General features: G+C 41.9%; 1 protein-coding gene across 1 annotated transcript in view; it reads left to right on the top strand.

Moving 5' to 3' along the window:
* LOC126387996 (glutamate receptor 3-like) overlaps window positions 1-21,302 on the top strand; it is a 93,804-nt gene that overhangs the window by 42,230 nt on the left and 30,272 nt on the right. Inside the window, exons 4-8 of the mRNA XM_050040867.1 lie at window positions 2,656-2,843; window positions 19,047-19,100; window positions 19,356-19,517; window positions 19,870-20,037; window positions 20,633-20,737. Coding sequence (XP_049896824.1) covers window positions 2,656-2,843; window positions 19,047-19,100; window positions 19,356-19,517; window positions 19,870-20,037; window positions 20,633-20,737 — 677 coding nt within the window. The remainder of the gene's footprint in view (window positions 1-2,655; window positions 2,844-19,046; window positions 19,101-19,355; window positions 19,518-19,869; window positions 20,038-20,632; window positions 20,738-21,302) is intronic.

Below are 21,302 nucleotides of genomic sequence, written 5' to 3'. Positions count from 1 at the left end.
GGTATGCTGTACATAATCACGGAAACTGTCAGTGTGTCATTCTGTCAGTCAGTCATTCTGTCTGTCCCACGTTTTTCTGCTCACTGACGTGGTCAATCTATGTGAAACTGCACATAGGCATTGAGGATTGGCATAGGTAGAAGGTGACAAAGCTACCAATGAGGATGGACTAGTGTTTATTAATGTTATAATAATGTGCAGAATTCAGGATGGATAATTAAAGTAGTCAAGAAGTGCTTTGACTGTAAAATCTGAAAGGTCCCTGGATTCTTAACCTTTAGGAAAAGTAACCAGACAGAATTATTGGATGTTTTCCAAAACTTTTTATTATCCCATATGGTTCTACACATCTATGTGACACTTAGCTCAAAGAACAGTGTGTGTGTGTGTGTGTGAGAGAGTGTGTGTGTGAGCATTTCACCGTGTTTGTCCTCAGATAACAGATGTTTTGTTGAATCGACTCCATAAAAACTTCAAATAGCTCAGCAGGAGGTTCTGGCGTACTGAAACAATCCTAGTAATCAAACAGTTCACCTTCACTTCCTTTTAACTTCACAGCCTTTATATCCTAACTTACTAATGCCGCCCAGTAGCAGATAATACCTCCTCTGCTTTTACTGTAACAATATCAGATTAATGCAGAGGCGGAGTGGCAACAAAAAGAGAAGAAATTTCTGTCTAGCAGCCCCAATTTGGAAACATATTCCATGTGTTAGGCTAATATGTAAAAATATGAAGCAAAATTTTCAAGATTTTCTGCCTCGTGTTTGTGTGTACAGGAAGCAAAAATTTAAAGATGAGTTAATGTAATGATCACCTTACACCTAATCTGACTTAATAGCGTGCTTTCAGATTTATTTAGAATACTGCAAAACAGTCAACAGTGTATAAACACAGAATTAAACCAAGACCAGCAGAGTTTATCCACAGGAGCACACTATGTTTATGTTGAGTAAGTATTTAATAAGTCATTTTATTGCCGGGCTGGTAATCAGGTGCCCGCGAACACCTGGTTACCCTCAGGGAGCCAATGAGTCGCTCATGTCAGCCGTCGCTCACATCTATGTGGTCAATTAAGCTAATGCTATGACTGTAGTGCACCCAAACAGTCAGTGCATGCAAACAGCCCAGAACATGCTGACGGGGAGAGCTATATACGGTGTTAACAAAGGGTATATCATGCCAGTGTCGGGACAAAAAGACCGTCCCTCACAAGACTGGCCCACTGGAAACATTTCCAAACTTCCCAATGGCCAGTCAACACCCGAATTAGTGGATAAATAGCTTGGTGCAAACAAAACTTTATGAACAGGTGCATTGATTAAAGGTGCGGAAAATGACCAAGGGGAACTTGATAGGTCGGTGGCTGTTGTTTATTCCCAGCCAAAACTCTTGTTTGTTTTCCCAAAGAGAATGTAAAAAGGCAACAAATGACTTCAAACAAAACAACTAAAGCTCTCTGGTCTCTTTCCCTTTCAGCCAGAGTCACTGATGTGTCATTTCGGCTGATTTGGAAACTCTTTGTGGCCCCTGATGACTGCTGACCATGTAACCCCCTTAGTAAACTATCAGTGAAATCATCCAAAATCCTGCAGGCGTATCAGGACTTTTCAGTGTCGCTGCTCAGCTCGGTTACTGTCAGCTCAGCTTCTTTCTTTCATACACCTCATCTACTGATTCATCCCTCGGCACAGTGAGCTCGGCATTGAGTTACAGCGATTGTGCTCTCTGAACTGCCTCTTTAGCAGTCCGTTTCACTACATTTGCTGGAGTGTGTGCTACACGTCTTACTGTTGTGTCTTTGCTCCCTACTTCTGTTAACTCTAGCCTTACATTTGCAAGTTTGAATTCCTCAGCGAGGCAGGAGAGAGATAAGTGAGGTGACCTCCTGTGACACTCTGCTAAGGCAGCATGGGACGCAGCCAGTTCCCAGTTAATAGTTAGTTGATTATGCTCTGTAACCTCTCTGTCTTTTTTTATGGGCGCCGCAGCTTTAACTTAATCATTCGTGGGTATATCGACCTCTGTGGACTCTTGTTCCGTCTTGTCTTTATTCCTGAATCTGCTTTGTCTGTCAAAGTTTTGCTAAACTTGCTTCTCTGATATTAACTTTAAAATGAGTCATTGACGGTGTGTATCTGACAGCAGTGATGTATAAATATCCATACACTGTAAATGCTACACTGCGAGAGCATGGGGCTCATGTTTAATTCATCAATAAGCCCAAAGCATTGTCAGATTCAGATTGAACAAACACAACAGATTCTTCAGATTTTTTCTCCCACCCACCTACTCTAACAACTGTCCATATTTCATCCTCGACAGACTGTTTGAATATCACCCAAATGGATACAGATCAGACCTTTTTTTATTCTGAAACCACATGGTACATTGTTTACCTGCTGTAAACAATTTCTGTCTCCATCCATTTTATATCTTACAAGAGGATTTTACTGTTCAAATAAACATTTCATCACTGCATCACAAGTTTGTTAATAGCTGTAATAAAAAGCTGGTCAAAGCAATCTGTCACTAACCATAGTTGAAAGCTAGAATACCTTCACACGTCTTATTTACAGCACAGCATTTACCTGCTGGTGTGCTCTTAGAAACAGACAGTTGTGTGATGGAGCTCTTTTCTCTCTGTTCCTCCAGGTTTTGCAATCCTCCAGGCCATCATGGAGTCGGCTGTCGCCAATAACTGGCAGGTGACAGCTCGCTCAGTGGGGAACATCGTGGACCCCACAGAGTATAGACGCATCATCGAGGAGATGGACCGCCGGCAGGAGAAACGCTTTCTCATCGACTGTGAGGTGGAAAGGATCAACTCCATTCTGGAGCAGGTATTGAGGCAGCACGCACCACTAGTTCAGCCTGCTTTATTACATTTCTGTCCTTAAATACCTTTATTCAGTGTCGTGGCTGTGCATGCTCCACTGTTTCTAAAGGAGTAAACAGTCTTCTCCTCACTTTATGCCTTGCACATCAGCTCCATCTACACACATTTAGTGCAATAAGGCACTCTCCTGCCTTTGTTTGCTCCCCACTTTTCATTCCTTTTTGTTATTACCCTAAACACTGTGAGTGCATCATGATTGCCTCAGATCTCAAGATTCTCATTTAGAAGACGGTGTTAAAACAGGCGAGACGGGCACACTCAATTAGGGCTTGTTATTTGTTGTTTTTGCATGCACGTTGTTTGAGGTCACCTGGGCTTAATTCACGTGGAGAAATTAAACAGCCTCCTCATCCTTGTTTCCTAGGTGATCATCAGCTAGTTTTCCCACATGAGTCTTGATTCAGATTTCAGTGTTTGCTAACGCGTGCTGCTCACTGTGGCTGCACCACACAGAACACTTTATTGTCAAAAACGTAATAAATGAGGGTTAACTGGGAATTTGCGTACTTCCTCAGAAGATCGTTAGTGTTCATTTGGAGGATTAGAAGCTACAGCATGTTGCACATGTGGTCACATTTTGCCTTGCAAATGAGTTTTTAAGTGCACTGTTCCTGAAGATTTGTGGAGTTAGATGGACGCCTGGATTTCTCATCCGCGTGTCTTTTGAGCAGCAGCCTATCCCTGCTTCAAGCACATGCATGGGCTTTTGCTTAAATAGATGAATGTTGACAATATCTCATTACAGGGGCTAGGGGTGAGTGGTGTATGTGAGTAAGTGTGATGTAAGATGAATGAAGGTGATAACATTTGGATGTGTGAATGTACATTTATGTTTTATGTATGTTAAAATATTCATGCTAATCTGACACCTACCTGTGATATGTATATATTATCATATATATCAAGGCATTATGAAATTACTTTCTTCATTTTCATTTAATAAGAGTAAAAGCATGGTGGAATGCATACAATTAAATTAAAATAATTATGCAAAAAAAAAAAAAAATCATTCTCCACTTACTAAACCCAATCCTGACCTGATGCTCCCGACCTGATGCTCCTGACCTGATGCTCCTGACCTGATGCTCCCGACCCTCACAGGACACTTAACATCTAAAGATCACTTCTAGTATAGACTACACAGTTTAATGTGTTATCTGGAACCGAGTAGCAACACATTTTATTCCCTTTATAATAAGTTCAATCAGGAGAGACACGTTTTTATGGTAAAAGAATATTTATTAACATGTGAATGAATGAATAAGAATGTGGAAAGTCTTTGGCGATTAGACCAAAGATACTGCATTACTACAAGATGGCCCACCTACAATATACTCCCATTGTATGAAATGGTATACATTTCCGGTCTCCTAAGTAGGCGTTGTCCTCCGTACCCCAATCAAAGACGATGGAGAACCGCCAATCAAAGACGAGTATCCCCAACCTCGCTTCTGTCAACATGTGTGTACCCTTACTGGCCGTAAGCTAAATAAATAAACTGTCCGTGAAAAAAATATTTTTTCCAGCGGATGTCTTAGTTACAACATGATTGAGCTAACTGGAGTAGTTTCATGTCGTATCCGACAACGGGAGGCTTTTAACAGATGTCAGCTGCAGCCACTGATGCTTTCTAGACATTGTGATTTCCTAAAACTGAATAAATACCACACATAGCAACACAAAACTGCTTTGCTAGCTCAATCATGTTGTAACTAAGATATCCGCTGGAAAAAAAATATTTTTTTAATCCAGTATCTTTGGTGAAACTGCACTGATTTCAGCGAGGGGAGATATGTGTTGCCAGATCTCGCAAGAGTGTGTTGTTGAGACAGAGACAGGTCTTGAACAAAGTAAATTTTGTCCTGATTTGTCCGTCTGAAATTTGCCATTTTGGTGTGTTCTGAAGATATGTGGCTTGTGATAAATGGGTCCAATATTTGCTTCTGTGACTATGGGGTGAAAGAATCGGCCATAATCTGTAATCATGTTCATTTCTCCCACTGAAGTCAATGGACTCAGGACCTGCTGTTAGTCTCCTAAAGGGGCGTGGTGGTCGCGAACCCCACGTGACACTGATACAGCAAACTGACTCGCAGTGGACCGTCTTGGTTTATCCACCGTCTTTGATTAGAGCCCGTAGAGATGGTTTGATTTAAGGAGAGTGATGAATCCATAGTGGAATAGGGAGTGAACACCCATAGTTGGAGGGAGTAGTGAAAGTGAAATGGAGAAAATGTGAAAGGATGAGCACGAGAAAGGTCTTCCTGACTGAACTTACGCTGAGCTTCATTTGGACACTAATTACATACCAAACAGCTGTCAGCAGAAACATGACGCCACATTTGCCAAAACTGTCGCTATATTCACGCAGCACAAAATGAGACAAATGAACAAAATCATTTTCCTCTGTGTACTCTGTTGTGGTGCTTTTAAAGTGATGTCACTAGTGTCACTATTGGCTGGGGCTGAAGACTCTAAGTTTGGGTGTGTAGTTAGACAGAAGTGAACTTACCAGACCTCTGCAGCCTGCTCCTCGTCTCTGCCTCAGGCAACAGGCTTGAGACTGCATTAGCTATTACAAGCATAACACACTCAAATCTCCAACCTGAAGTGTTGTTGGTCCAGTTGCATTATGGGTAATGTAAGTGCCAGGTTTTGAAATTAAAAAGAGAATATGTCTGGTTCAGCTGCATCAGTTTGGATCCTTTTTACAACCCTACCTGTGAGTCCGACAGTGTTATAGAGGTGCAACATTAAATCAGTTGAGTGTTGTTTTGAAGATATTCTGCAACCTTAAACACTTTAAAGCTACAGGTTTAGCTTTTTACAACTAACAGGGTCATATTCACACAGTCCTACACGAGACAGATGCTCTGTATCTGTAAAATAATCTGAAATTATCTGTGAAAAAAAATCATATTTATCAACCTGCAGAGCTGAGGAGCCTCTAACGTAGCTGTCAATCATGTCAATCACTGCTCATGAACTGTGGTCAAACTAGGCATGAATCAAGAGTCTGTTACTGCATTGCCTATCTCTCGCCTCAAATGTGTTCAGAAATATATTTTAGTGCACTGTACAGGTGTAAAATTGTTTGCACTTGGCACTTCAGTAGATTGTATGAATATGAAAAGTGAATTAATGAATAAATATACACTAAAATAGTTAGCTTGCCAAAAGAAATGGATAAATCGCTGAAAGTGTCAACTAAAAGTAATGGATATACAGTTGGAATATTTAGCTAAAATGGATGAATAAAAAAGCCAAATGTCCAGTTTGTGCCAGTAGTAGTACAAATATGACTTTGACCAAACTAAGCGTAACATTGACAGCTTGATTGTGTGAATAAAAATAAAAGAATATTGTAAAATATTGAAAAAAAGTGTTGAGTAATACCCAGTTAATGATAATGTCAAATGAACTCATGTGGAACCTGACGGGTGACCCATTCATCTGATGAACGTATTATCATCTGATAGGGGTGCAGGGTTATGTCTTAAAGCAAAGGTTGGAAACCGCTGATCTAAACCAACCTCTTCTTACATTTTTATGGCAAGAAATGCAAATAATTACTGAGCAATTTTAGAAGGAAAACCTGGCAGAGCGTGACATTGTTATTGCAACAAGTGCTCAGACAGAGGTCATGGGAGAGGTGGATTGTTGGGCATACAAAGTGTGTTAGTTTGACACTGGAAACTTTAGTTTATGTTGTGTCAGTGTTGGTTTATTTTAACCATGAGGCAGATCTTAATTTTAATTTCCTACACCAAGCCTTTAACACACAGTTCTCCTTAGCAAATAAAATGTGTCTGATTTGGCAGTTAACAGTTTCTCTTCAGTTTGGGTTATTGCAGCCACTGTACTCCGCTGCTGCTGCTCAGCAAATTAACATGTTACAAAAACCATTAAGCCCACAAGTAAAGCCTGTTTTGCTCATTTGAACCATTAATCCCGAGCACATCTTAACCTTTTGTTCTTTGCTGCAATATTTGTGTGTAAAGGCTTCTGCCCTCTATGTAATGATCTTCATTATTGCCGGCCTTACGAGTTTCACTCTGACCTTCACTGCAGATCTGTCTTCATTTCCTCTGACGCGGGGGAATATTTTTAGTGACGGCACAGAACATTTTCATTAATTAGGAGAAGTTTGCTTTTCTCTGCCCTTCACGTTGATACGGAGGGTTTCTTCAAATGTTCTCAAATTGCCTCCATATTAGATTCAAGTTATCGAATCAGATAATAGGGTCACTTGGGTTCACGTCAGGCCGATCCGATCATAATCTCTTTACTGTGGCGGATTAATGCGAGTGGTGGCCATGTAGGCAGCATCTGTCAGGCGTGTGTCTCTCCAGATGCTTGAGAGCGGCAAGACAGGCCTGCGTCTCTCGAGATGGATTCCTTATACGAGCTGTGACATCAACACTTGCTTTAATGTAATATCAGCTCCCAGTGTAAGTAGGACACACTGTCCCATAACAGCAACAACAATGAGCCTACTATAAATAGCCTACCCTCCTAGCCTGAGGGAAGATCTCTCACAAAGGCAGGAGTGAGCAAACACAACTGAGATCACTCAGGCATCACGAAGCAAACGTTCTGGACAGGATTTATTTTGTAACCAGAGACCAGGATTTGACCTCATAAATACCATAATTATAGAAATAAAATGTTCTTATACCTGCATGAAGGCTGTTATTTTTACACAGTGGGTTATAAATAATGTATACACAGATATTTATCATTCAGTTTGTGCTAATTACTTTTGTCAGAGTAGTTTGACTTGTAACAGCACTTTATTTGTTGATAAATGTGCTGTAGGGTATTTCTGCTCCCCTGCTGGCTCTCTCGCTGCCTTTAAAGTATCAGTCTGTCTCATCCCTTCACTAAAGTAAAGACGGAGCGATAAACACCTTTAAGGCTTCTCATCAATAATAGAGGCACAGTGGATTTATAATCGCTGCCAGAGGAGCAGTCACCTCCAGCCTCCTCCTGCACAGTGGACAGACAGTGAAAGAGTCAGACAGAGAAAAAAGAGAGCTTGTGGGAATTGAGCCATGTAGTGTGAGTCTCTCTGTCTGGTACTGTGGAGGGAAATAGGAGAAGTGCTCAACACCCAGAGGTGCACTGGAATTCCACTCCCAGTCAGTAGGATAGTAAAACAAGATGCTGCATTAGGGATAAGATTACATCTGTGTGGATGATATTTAATCCTGTATGTGGATTGTTTGGTTTGTTGCTTTGTGTGGGCGTTGGTTTTAAGGCCATGACATAACAAATAGTTTCTGTAGCATCAATATTTTCTCTGGAGGGGGTCTTTTTTTTTTACATGGTTGTCTGGTCCCAAAAATACAGCATATTTAAACAAGAGTCAACCTGCATGGCTGTTTGAGGCTGCTACTCAGGTACAGCAGTGCTTTCAGCTTCGTGGTAACATCAGTATACTGACATGCTCACAGTGACAATGTTTACATGCTAAGGTTTTCTGAATTTACCATGTTTACCATCCTAGTTTAACCTGTTAGCCAACTGTTAACATTTTCTAATTAACACTTAACACAAAGTACAGCTGAGGCTGGAGGAAATGTCATTTGTTTGCAGGCGTTTGTTGCTACATAAACACTTAAAGCCTCCCACAGACTGTGAGATTGTATCAGTCTTATAAGTATTGTGTGAGCTACACTGTGCGGCATGTATCTAATAAACTTTGGTATGACATCAAGTTTGATGTATGCAGACTGTATGATGACAGTGTGCAGGGGTGCTGCCAGGGATTTTGGGCCCCATGAAAATAATTTTTACTGGGCCCCATATGCAGCTGGCTGGGAGGCGGCCGAAAATTTTTGATGCTATTTTACATAAAACTATGCATTTTGATGGTATTTTTGACTGTCATTCCCACATTTGTGAAAAAAGAACAATCTCTTCCTCCACTTCCACATTCCTCCCTAACAAACTTGAAGAGAAGCTTCAAAGCTTCAAAGCTTTGTTCGATAGCACGGGATTCGATTGTGAAAAAAAAAAAAAAAAAAGAAGAATTTTTTTCTCCCGTTTTTTGGGGGGACCTGGAACGCAACACCATCTCCGAAAAGGAAATAGAAAGCCCGACGTGCAATGAATGGAGACCTATTATCCTGCTTGAACACAGGCAACTAAATTCTTTCAACAATGTGACTCGAAATGATAAAATAGATTTTATTGATGTAAAATTATATGCTGATGGTGACATTTTCCACCGGTCCGCTGCGCTCTGAGTCTGGTGTCAGTGACACATGCTATGATAAAATAGATTTTACTGATGAAAATAATATGCTGATGGAGACATTTTCCACCGGTCCGCTGCGCTCTGAGTCTGGTGTCAGTGACACATGCTGCTCTGAGTCGCGTATCTGTCTGCTTGCGCTGCAGTGCGCCGAGGGTTCATTTTTAGTGTTAAATCAAAAGTTAAACACTAATTATCAGCATCCAGAAGTGTTTTTTTGTTTGTGAATATTTTTATCTTAATTCTAGGGTTGCAAGAAACTAACTTTTCGCCATAATTTGTAAGTTATTAACTTTTTTGGACTTTTTTTTTTTTGTTGTTTGCTTGCTCATCCCTAACTAAAATGATCACCTTCCTCTGAATATTAACTTTGTCCCTGGTCTATAAGCTGCGTTAATGTTTCCAAAACAAATAAAGTTATTGTTACCAGTACATTGTAAATAAAATATATTTGTCATTATAAGTTAGTTAATAACTTAGTGTCATATTATTTTTTTATTTTTTTGTCAGGCCTCTCTGGGCCCCTCTTAATCATGGGCCCTTAGAATCCTTCTCCTTTCCCCCCCTTTTCGGTGCCCCAGACAGTGCGTACTGAATCACAGGCTACCACTTACGATGCAATAGCTTCCCATACTGAGTGTGCAAGGATGCTGCACGAGTTATTACTTCTCTAACCGTGAAGCACAACATAGAGGGCCACATTATTAAATAACCTAAAGTTTAGTTGGCACTATATACCGTGGTGTGTCTGTGTGTGTGTTTGCTAGCTGCTAGGTTGCTCACCTGCCAGCTGCAACTCCACCACTATTTCCCTCCATGCTTCGTCCTTCATTATGCGCTCAGAGCTGGAGGACACATCACACAGACAAGGCTTCTGCTGCCACAACTCCACAAGGCTTCCCTCTCTGCTGAAATCACACACATTTCTTTTAGCATGTTTTGCGTCCATGGCGAGCTGCTATGCGTGTGTTTATTTGGGTTTAGCGCCAGTGTCATTTCATGCTGCATTTCTATTGGATGGTTTGTAAACGAAGGTTGTAACAGCAGTCACAGTGAGATGATCATCCCAGATTTCTGGCACTGTCAGAATTTTATCCCAGGCTGTGTTTGATCGCAAGACCGTGACGACAGCCATCCTTGAACGTTGAACGGCATGTTCCTTTCTCATCGGTCATCTTTTGTCTGTGACAGCCCAGAACGCACAGTGTACACCAGGCTCAAGGGATCAACAAAGTCAGTTGTCGAATTGTCCTTCATGGGCAGCTATACAAAATGCCATGACACTCCATGCAATGCTTTTTGAGACATTTTACTAAAAATTAAAAGTTTGAATCTTTTGGTGGCTTCAAGAAAAAGTCAAGAAATCACCAACGTCATGGCAGTTTATCCCCTGAGAACCATGAATGTCTGTACAAAATGTCAATCTATCCAATAATGGGTGCGATATTTCAGTCTGGACCAAAGTGGTGGACTGAAAGACCAACACCGGCATTTCTATCGCCATGCTGTTAGCATGGCTAAAAGTGTTAAGTAGATAATATCCATGACCTCAGACTTTGATAGTTGATAGAGAGTACATTTACCACACTGTGGCTGCAGAATCTAATACTGAGTCAAAACAGTGACAGAATGGTGACAGTTTTGACTCAGTATTTGCTTGTTACAATGCAGTTTAAATATTGCTCAAAAGTGTAGTGCAGTCTGGGTCACTATTTGTTAGTATGTATTTTTACATCTCCACTGACCAGTGGATACTTGGTCAAGATCCCTGGGGATCATGTTCCGTTATGACAGACGTCATGGCGTCAGAAGTGCGAGGCTTACTGATGAATGGAATGAATGAAAGTTAGACTAATTTTAATTGGCCCAAGGTCGAGTTAAATGTGTCAAGGCACCATTTTAGGTGATAGTATACATGCCACCATCCTATATAAGCTGTGTCTCTCTGTTCACAATCATCACATAGCTTCTGCATGTAGCCATGTTGATCCGAGCTCGTAATTAAACGTGCATTTAGAAAGAACTCTGTGATCGGCCTCATCCTTGAATTCTCCAGATCACCACAGAAACACCTACTCTCACTACAAGTACTTTAAAGCAATGTGATTTGCGGATGTGGACTTTTTTGTTTGTATTTCATGTTGTACCTGCATGGCATGATGCACATGCACATGACGCACTTTAGCCTACTTTTGTGCAGACTACAGAGGGCGGGAATAAGTGTAGTCATTGGGTGGAGGTAATGTGCAATAAAAGTTAGCAATAAATCAATAAAAGAAGAGAAGAAGAGAATGTTGCAAACAATGCAGTTTTAAAAATACTTGAAGTTTAAAGAAGCTAATTGCAACATTTGGTGCTAATGGTGCAAACAGTGCTAACAGTGGTGACAGTGGTGATGGAGCTAACATGGGTACTTGGGTAGGATTTGGAGGGTGGGCTTCAGCGACAGTGCCATCTTTATATCAGCTGTAACTGTCGTAAGAGTGCCGTACAAAGCAGTGATGATTAGCTAGCCAGTGGGACTCACATGCACGTGCAGCTGGACCAGCTACAGCAACAACGAAAAGAGAGGCTTCGATTATATCACACACACACACACACACACACACACACACAGAAGCAGTGACTTCATCCTCTGCTCAGGGTGCCATTACTCCACTATAAATGTATAGCAAATATTGGTTTGCTGTTATCTTAATGATCTGAATGTCGCATACAGAACTTTCAAAGAGGTGGGAAATGCACTCAGCGTGTTTGTAAGGCTCACAGATTGTAAGATTCACAGAGCAATTAGGTGAGAACTACTGAATGTAAAGAAGGTCAAGTTTAATAAGTTTAAACAGTGTACATAACACAACAGCTATGAAGTGAGCTCTCTGATTACTCTCACTACATTTATCCCATAAATATACTAAAGACCGAGGAACATGACAGTCGCTCTGATAAGTCGACCTCAGGCTTTACTGAAATAATAGATAATACTGACATTAGGGAGCAAATATGCAGTATATTATATTATCAGGAAAGGACACTCTCTGTTCACTTATCCTTTGCATTGTCCTTCTTTCCTTTCTTTTCCACGCTGCCCTTGATAGTTTGCCATATATGAAACCTCACCTTGAACTACGGATAAAAATGTGACAGAACAGCATGCACTTTAACGCCCTGCAAGAACACAAAAACAACAACAGGACAACTGTGTGCTGAGCCCTTCTTTTCCTTTTTCTTAACTTCCATTATAAACAAAAAAAAACATGGCTTCTAAATAAAGAGAAAAACTGGACTGTAATAGAGGAAGTTTTTGTAGAGTATTCTTTGTAGCGCGGGCATCCAAAGGAGACCCCAGAGAAGTCTGAGTTAAAACCAACCCAAAATGAAAAACAACATCAAATACGCGCAAGCAGGAGAGTTGGCAAGTGCACAACTGCAACAAGGATAGTAAGGACATTACAACTTCATACACATTTTTTATTTTGTTGAAATTGGCATACAATAAGAAGACTGTGTGAACTTCAGAGGTGTGTAGCTGATGGCTGCTGAAAGCAGAGAGCCGCTTAAACCCTCAGACTGCACACGGTCCTGGGAACAAGACTGGCAATGAAAGCGCTTGTATTGCACCAAATTCATTCAATAAAGAATGAAGGTAATGTTTTTACATGAAGTAACATTTTAAATATTAATACCTGCGGCTAAAAAGGCTAGAAAGCAGCAAGGACATTCAGTATTTTCAAAGTTTCATCAAAATCTGTCTAAAATGTTGTATATATTTTGTATAATGTGCCAACAGGCACAAAGACAGAAGTTTAATAATGAGGCGCAGCTATTTTTAAAGATTCAGCTTTGTGGTGAGGTCCAGTGAACGATAGGGGATTTGAAGTAATGCTTAACTGATACACAGCCATGTCCTTCCTCTGCTGTGTTTTCTTTCTTTAATGTGCTTCTTTGACAGCAAAATCCCTCCTCACATTATGCCCTGTTTCGAGTAGCGTAACAATAATTAGTTGACTGGTGGAAAGGGACAGTCATCAACCTTAGGATGCCCGTTCCAGTTCTGAAGAAGGCAGATGACAAATCACTGTAACAAAGAGAAGCCTCCATCAGTGGGAAGAGAGTCAAATCCTCTTGAAGGCACTTGGGCAGACATCCAGCTCTGCGCAGGACTGTGGCTCCAGTCTGCTTAATTAGAGTCGATTCCCACAGGAATATTTAGGCTGATCGTCCTGCAGCTCGGCCCAGCTCGGGCTTGCTTCAAACGGCACAGCACAGACCTGCGCGTCCAGACAGGCGGGCAGGAGGAGCCCTGAGGATGGACAAATAAAGATAATTGAGACCTGAGACAACTGCTCTGTCTGTCCCTCCTCCTGGCTCCTCCACAGCGTGAGGAGACGGCTCCATATTTCTGATTATATCGTCCACAGAGAGGTGAATGCTAATGTAAAGATGTAACAGGAGTGTGTGTGCTGGGTTTATTTGTATTGCACTGGTGGGGGTTGGAAGATGATGTGCTGTGTTTTATTTTTAATTGCAGCGTTAAGGACTCAGTCCTGGTACAAAGAATGGACAACAACTTTGGATTTGGGCTCTACAGTTGGGAACAGTTTGATATTTTGCTGGGACAAAATTGAAACCACACTCAAATCTGTCTGTTGATTATTAAGCTACAGCCAGTAGCTCGTTTGCTTAGCTTAGCACAAAGACTTTTAAAGGTGCCTTTTGGAGTTTCGTGTGTCCTTGAGAGTTACAAGTGCTACTAGTGGTGAAAATATAACAGTTGTCCCTTCCTTATTCATATTCATAACGTCATATTTTGGGCCCACTGATTATCATAAAAACCAGCTAAATTGTGGTAGCTGTTTATGATTCAGCCCTCTGGGTTGGATTTATCACAGATCCATTTCAGACTGTCACCAGATGAGCACATTAACTGTTGAAAAAGGATGACAGGACATGGCACTGAGACTATCCTTTCCTTTCAATGAGCATTAAAAATGTAGGAGCCAGTCAGTACAATCAGTGCTGCAGGTTCCCTCTCGCTTACAGGCCGCGGGTCTTCTTTTCCCCCGAGCTGTTTGAAGAAGCTGTTTTGTGAGAAATGGATTTTGACAGAGAGGAAGATACGACTCCTGTGACAATAAAAGTGTGGTTCTCTCAGTGACGGCTGAGCCTGACCTCAGGTTCCCCGTGGTTTCATATACTCACAAAAAGCGATTATCCCAGGGGACCATGAAACTGGAGCATGAGGATCCTAAAAATATTTGTTATGCCCAGATGCTTCTTTTTTCCCAGAACAGCACTGCCAACAGAGGGATGGAGCAAATGCCACAGCAAACCAAATGAAATAATCCTTAACAAGAACATGTGTAGGCTACTGCTCATGTTGTGACAGAAAAATTGCTCTAGGTGTGTAGCTGGTTTGTGTTTTGGAAGTCATAATCATATTTTTCTGACTTAGTTTATTTTCAGAGGGTTTACTGAACAGAATGATGCATATGCCTCAGCTAAGATATTTCAAGAACTTGCTCCACCAGTCAGTTGTGATTGGTTGTTCATCATTAATTTTCCATAAGCACTGTTAGGGGTCATGGGGGGGCTGGAGCCTATCCCAGCTGACACTGGGCGAGAGGCGGGTTACACCCTGGACAGGTCGCCAGACTGTCACAGGGCTGACACACAGAGACAGATAAACATTCACACTCACATTCAATTTAGAGTCACCAATTAACTAGTCTCTTACACAGACGCCGATGACGTCAGCACGCTGGCTGACTCTGGCATCTGTGGACATTCCCATAGGAAAGTTGTGATAGAACTAGCGCTGGCTCCCAGCAGCAGTGATGTGATTGGATCCAAATCCGTGTACATCCGTACTTCCGCGACCAACGGCTGATTAGCTTTGCCTTACACCTGCCTATTAATCAATCAATCAATCTTTATATATATAGCAGTTTTCATACATAAAAATGCAACTCAAAGTGCTTCACAAGATAGAAAAACAATGAAAAACCCGCCCCTCCCACCCCCCACATATAACACACACACACACACACAGAGCACTCACTAACTGTCAGTATAGTAACATGGCAGGGCACTGAAGCACCAGGTGAGGAAAAACCACCTATGGGGAGTTCATCCACACCAAGAGGCACCACAGCGGATGGCCACAGGGAGCGCCGCCACAGAGACCACCCCAACCCAGACAGACCGGGGTAGACTCAGTCCTCCGGGCCCAAGGGATCTCCAGGACGGCGTCCCCACGGGCAGACCGGACACACCTCTCAGTGTAGAGGCCCCCCATGAGGAAACGCTGGAGCTAAAAACTAAAAGACTAAAAGGCAATGGGATAAAAACAGCATAAGATAGAATAATGATAAAATGCATAAAAAAATTAAAGATTTAGAAAATTTAAAGATTTAAACATTTAAAAAAGTTAAAAATTAAAAATAATTTTGCATAAGGATTTAAAAGTAGATCATTAAGAAAATGAAAACATAAATAAAATTAAATAAATAAATAAAATAAAAGATAATAAAAGAAGAGTAGAAGAAATCAGTTAAAAGCCAAACTAAAAGGTGAGTCTTGAGCCTCCTTTTAAAAACATCAACAGTCTGTGCAGTCCTGATGCTCTCTGGCAGGCTGTTCCATAAGTGAGGGCCATAATGGCTGAATGCAGCCTCCCTGTGGGTTTTTGTTCTCACTTTTGGGACGATTGAAAGGCCGGTGGCGGAGGACCTCAGGATCCGCGAGGGTTGATATTATAAAAGCAGGTCAGATAAAAGGGATGGCCCAAGACCGTTAAGACATTTAAAAACTAATAAAAGAACCTTATAATCCATCCTGAAACACACGGGGAGCCAATGCAGCCATTTTAAAATTGGTGTAATGTGCGCCTGCCCTCTGGTCCTCGTCAGCACACGTGCGGCTGAGTTTTGAAGTAGTTGTAGATTGGAGATGGTCTTTTTGGGAAGACCAGAGAGCAGGGCATTACAATAGTCTAAACGACAAGAGATAAAAGCATGCATCAGCACCTCCGTGTTAGCCTACACCAGAATTGCTGTTACCTGAATTGTTGTCCGTAGTACACCAGAAAAGGAAGTGTTCAGTGCATCGCAAGAAGAGATTAAAATGGATATGATTTCATTTGATTCAGCTCTATTGCAGAGCTGCAACGTCTCTGTTACATGTAACACACGTTGCACCTATGGCAACGCCGTCACGTGGTCTGGATATCCCCGCCTATTTCTATTACAAAACGAAAGACGAATGTCCCCAGACTCCCATTCCGAAGTAAGGGAGGCTGGTCACGCCAGACTACCAATTAACCTGCATGTCTTTGGACTGTGGGAGGAAGCCCACAGAGGGGCTCCTCCAACACGGGGTTTGAGCCCCCATCTCGGGATTGAACTGGGAACTCTCTTGCAGTGAGGCGACGATGTTAACCACTGTACCACAGCGCCGCATATTGATTAATTAATTCATTTTAAAAAAATTTAATTGGTAAAAAGCACACACCCACACACACACACACATATACACATATACACATATACACATACTGCCCTCACCAACTACAACCACTAATGAATTAAGTAACAATAAAATAAGGAACCAAAGTATATCAGTATGCAGTTCCTTAACTCTCCATATCAACATTTTGAACATGCTTATATACTTCAGCAGCATAATCTCTGGTGTGCCAACCCTAGATTTTCAGTGGTTTCATCTGGCTACCTCTTTTGAAACCACTGTCTCTAAGGAACTTAATCATTTCACTCTGGTTCAATCATTAGCTGTTGTCATTATGGACAGTTTAGTTAGTTTAGTTTAGTTTGGTGTTGGCTCATTGATAGATTGTGTAAATACAAACACGATCAGACAAATACCACCTCTCATATCATCCCTTTTTCTGATTTACCAACCATATCCTGACTTTAGAATACTTGTCAGTCTCCGCGCTCGCTGCCGACCAGATGACTACCAATGCAGTTGTCAGGGGATTTTCCTTTTTTTTTTTCTTCATGCAAGTCAAAACATTTTCAGGTTGTCTTGAAAAGAAATATTTGACACAAAAGCCAGGTGGTAAATCTATCAAAGAGATGTGCATGAAAGTATATGAAATGACGAAGAGGCAATATGAACATTTGGCAGTGGCGCCCCCAGACATTTTTCATAGGAGCAGACAGATGGGGCAAGTGAAAGTCTAAAATACATTCGTTTACATCACAGCTTTACATTAATTCTTCAATTTCAGAGCAAAGAACTTGAGATATTTGAATCATGGCTGCAGAAGCTCGTAGCATTTAACACCAAGCTGTGGTTTAATAAACCAGGGAACATGCCGTGTGTTTATGAACTTTCTTGGCATTCATTATAACTTCTACCCCTCCAGTAGAAAGCCAAAAAAATACAGAGACACTCCCACATTATTATTTGTTTCCGTGTGCCTCCTAGCTACAGTAAGCAATAAATGTTTACAGTTGCTTATTTTCTAACAGCTAAACGGGGTTTCAGTCAGAAACAGCAGTTGAGGTGTCAGTTTTGGATGCTCATATAGAAGTGTGAAGTCTTGTGCTTTCTGCCTGAGTGTGCTGGTGACAAACAGGAGTTGCAGCCAGTCACTCCAGGCGCTGCAGCTTCATTAAGTGCTCACTGTGTTGCTGCACTCCTACAAATGAAAAGCTTTTCAAGACAATTTGGGAGACAATAAGCAGAAAAGCTTCCAGGATTTTTCTGCTTATGAGGAAAACGCAGGATGTGGGGGGGCCTTTGAGAGTCGGCGGTGAGAGGTGCAAAATGTCGAACACAATGAAATCATTTTTGCATTTCAGAGGAGGGTAATTGGATTTATTGTAGAAATTTGTGAGAGTGTATAAGCCGGTCGGAAGGCCGACCTTGGAGCATCAAGGACGTTCCCTCTCTGGAGACAATTACGAGACATTAAGGCGGGGTAAGCAGAGGAGTTTGAAGTGCACAGGTGTGAGACTGCATGCACTGAATAAGAAACTGGACAGATATTACATCACTGTACGCCAGGCTGAAATGAAAAATATGGAAATAGCACTAGAAATATACCACAGGGATGCATGTCCTTGTTTCAGTGCTGTTGTAAAAATCTCTCATCTGTATTCAAGTCCTCTATAAAATCTCTCCAACATGATATCACTGTCACTCTGGACATTTAACATTTAGCTGATTTCAGTGCCTGAGTACACTTATATCAAAACTGTGGGGGAGTGTAGAAAGTGAAAAGACAGGGAGGAAAAAAAGCATCTATCCACCCCCACAGTATCTTTTTGAAGCTTCATACTCTGCGATGGAGAATCAGAATTGAGAGAGAGAGAGAGAGAGAGAGAGAGAGAGAGAGAGAGGGAGAGGGAGGCTTGGCTAGTGGAGAAGTTTAAAAGAAATCAACGAGTGCAGCTTTCTCTGTGTCTGCTCGCTCAGACAGGTGCTGTACAACGTTTTGGGTTTAATTAAGTCTAGTGTGCGACTGAGACGGGCGGAGCAGGAAGAGGCAGACTGTAGAGCACAGGCAGCTGCAGAGAGAGGGAGAGGGAGAGGGAGAGGGAGAGGGAGGGAGGTTTGCCGGAGTCTTGACCTTATTTTACATGTTGAAGTTAATGGAAAGGAACAAGTGCTGTCATCACAGTTTCTCCCCTCTCTGTGTGCGTCTCGTACAAACACACACAAATGTACAAATGTGCTCACTCGCTCCCTCTCGCCTTTGCAAATGCCTCTCTAAAATGTCTTTTCTCCCCTTTTCTTTCTACCAACCACTCTGTGTTGTGAAATTAAAGGTCTTTGTCATTTCTGAATCTCAGCCCTCCAAATGTTCTCAGTGTTATGAGATGTGAATGTGACTCACTGTGTGTCTCCTCCTGCGACTTGTAGGTGGTGACCTCGGGAAAAAACAGCAGAGGATACCATTATATCCTCGCCAACCTGGTGAGCGCTCACAACATGAAACAATCCAACGAAGCCCAGAACAATACTGCTCAGCGTGATGCAATGCAGTGCAAAGAAACGCAACACTGTCTGTAGTGTAGTCAAACATCTCAATGTGTAGTTACGATAGACTAACAATTGGTTGCAGTAATTAAACAGAACTATAGGCTAATGATGGGCACGCTAAAGCAGTTCTTTCTTTGCTGCTAATGATCCCTCGTTCCACTAGCAGCCACTTGTGCTCTTTGCTCTCAGGGTTTTTCCAACATGAGCCTGGACAGAGTCTTTTCTGGTGGAGCCAACATCACAGGCTTCCAGATCATCAACCCAGACAGCTCCATCGTCCAGCAGTTCCTCCAGCGCTGGGAGCGCCTGGATGAAAGAGAATTTCCAGAAGCCAAAAACACTCCACTGAAGGTCAGTGAGGCAAAGCCGCCGATGCTACATTTTATTCTTCAAAGACACTTTTTCTCTCCCCCTCTTCCTCCAAGTTTTAAGGTACTAGCTCTGCTGAGTCTCTTCACTGAGACGTTGCTTAAATAACTTGTCACCTGCTCGTCCTTGAACAGAAGCGTCTCTCATACTCTCGCAATTTTTCATGTCAATCATAATGTGATGCTTTGATTCTTTTTTTACTTGTTACATCAGTAGCGCTGCTCTCTGTGTATACCAAGTACTGCTGCAGAGATGATAACCTTGCTTTGATAGCAGTGCAGTCTGCATGATGTCAGTGGTGCGTCACTGGGGTTTCTTGTGGCCTTTGTCTCAGTACACATCAGCGCTGACCCACGATGCCATCCTCGTGATCGCGGAGGCCTTCCGGTACCTTCGGCGCCAGCGAGTGGATGTGTCTCGCAGGGGGAGTGCGGGCGACTGCCTGGCCAACCCCGCTGTGCCCTGGAGCCAAGGCATCGACATAGAGAGAGCCCTCAAAATGGTAAGACCAAGGGCGTTCACTGTCTCTGTAAACAGCTCTGCTTTTTATTTGATTTACTGTGCAGTTTAATCTTTAGCTTTGTATCACTCTTCACTCTACTTTGCTTCAAAAGCAACAGTAATTGATTTTATCCTTATGGTACAACAGCTGAAACACTTTACAAATCCAGCACCATATTTGATCCACACAGCATGTTAAACCAAAGTTATTTTTAAACATCACCTGTTTTCATCTCTTTGCCTCAGCAAACAGTGAAAGCAGTGTTTCCTTTGCCCCAAAAAAACTAACTTCCACCAGTTTTGTACAGTTTTCAGACTTGTCACCCCTCTACATTGATCTGATTGGTCCAAAACCAAATCTCACAGTCACTCCAAATTTGCATGCCACACCACTTGCCTCACCAATATGCTGAGAGTATAAAAACTATTGCAATGCTATTGGAAATATGTATTTAATAGACGACACACCTGGGAAATAAAAAGGCACTGGAGAGAACGTTTGACAGCATATATAAAGACAGTTTGTTTTCATGTGGAATTTGCTCACTTAATGCATGTAAGGAGCGTGTTATCATTCTTTTCTTGTTGCCTCGCAGGTCCAAGTACAAGGTATGACAGGAAACATCCAGTTTGACACATTTGGCCGGCGGTCTAATTACACAATTGATGTGTACGAGATGAAGCCGGTAGGCCCCAGGAAGGTAAGTGAGCACACAGCCTCGGAAGCATCTGTCAAAACTGAATTAATGTGTAATAGCATATGATATAGATGTTAGCGCTACATGTTTTAAATCAGCGGAAATAGAAACAGACTTAAAGCAGCTCTGTGAAAGGGGTTTTACTTCCTCGTGGCATGTTGGCAGTACACAAGTTGTAGGGTTGGTTCTGATTTGGACAGACGCTGCCAGTACCCAGTCTTGCAAAGCCAGCCCAAATCATGTGAGCGCACATCCCCTCCGAGATTCTAATCTGGAAAACATCCACTGAGAATCAGTCGAGCCCTGCAGATGGAAGCTAAACCAATCTACAAACCTTTGGGGAGCGGCAGTTTAGATGATGACATGGCTCAAAACTCAGAAACATCACCAGTAGCTATTAAAACTGCATGTTGTAGCTACAGAATGAGGCTTTACTGCTACTGCAGGGCCCCACAGTTCTTCAGAAACAGATTAAAGTTGATAATTTAAAAGACATTGGGTATTTCTGAAAGAGCTGCCATGTGCCTCCAGATTTAAAATTTGATGCTGAAAACACTTACAGCCCAGC

The sequence above is a fragment of the Epinephelus moara genome, chromosome 3 (assembly GCF_006386435.1).
Source record: "Epinephelus moara isolate mb chromosome 3, YSFRI_EMoa_1.0, whole genome shotgun sequence".
Classification (NCBI taxonomy): Eukaryota; Metazoa; Chordata; class Actinopteri; order Perciformes; family Serranidae; genus Epinephelus; species Epinephelus moara.
This window is presented reverse-complemented; position numbering and strand designations above follow the sequence as displayed.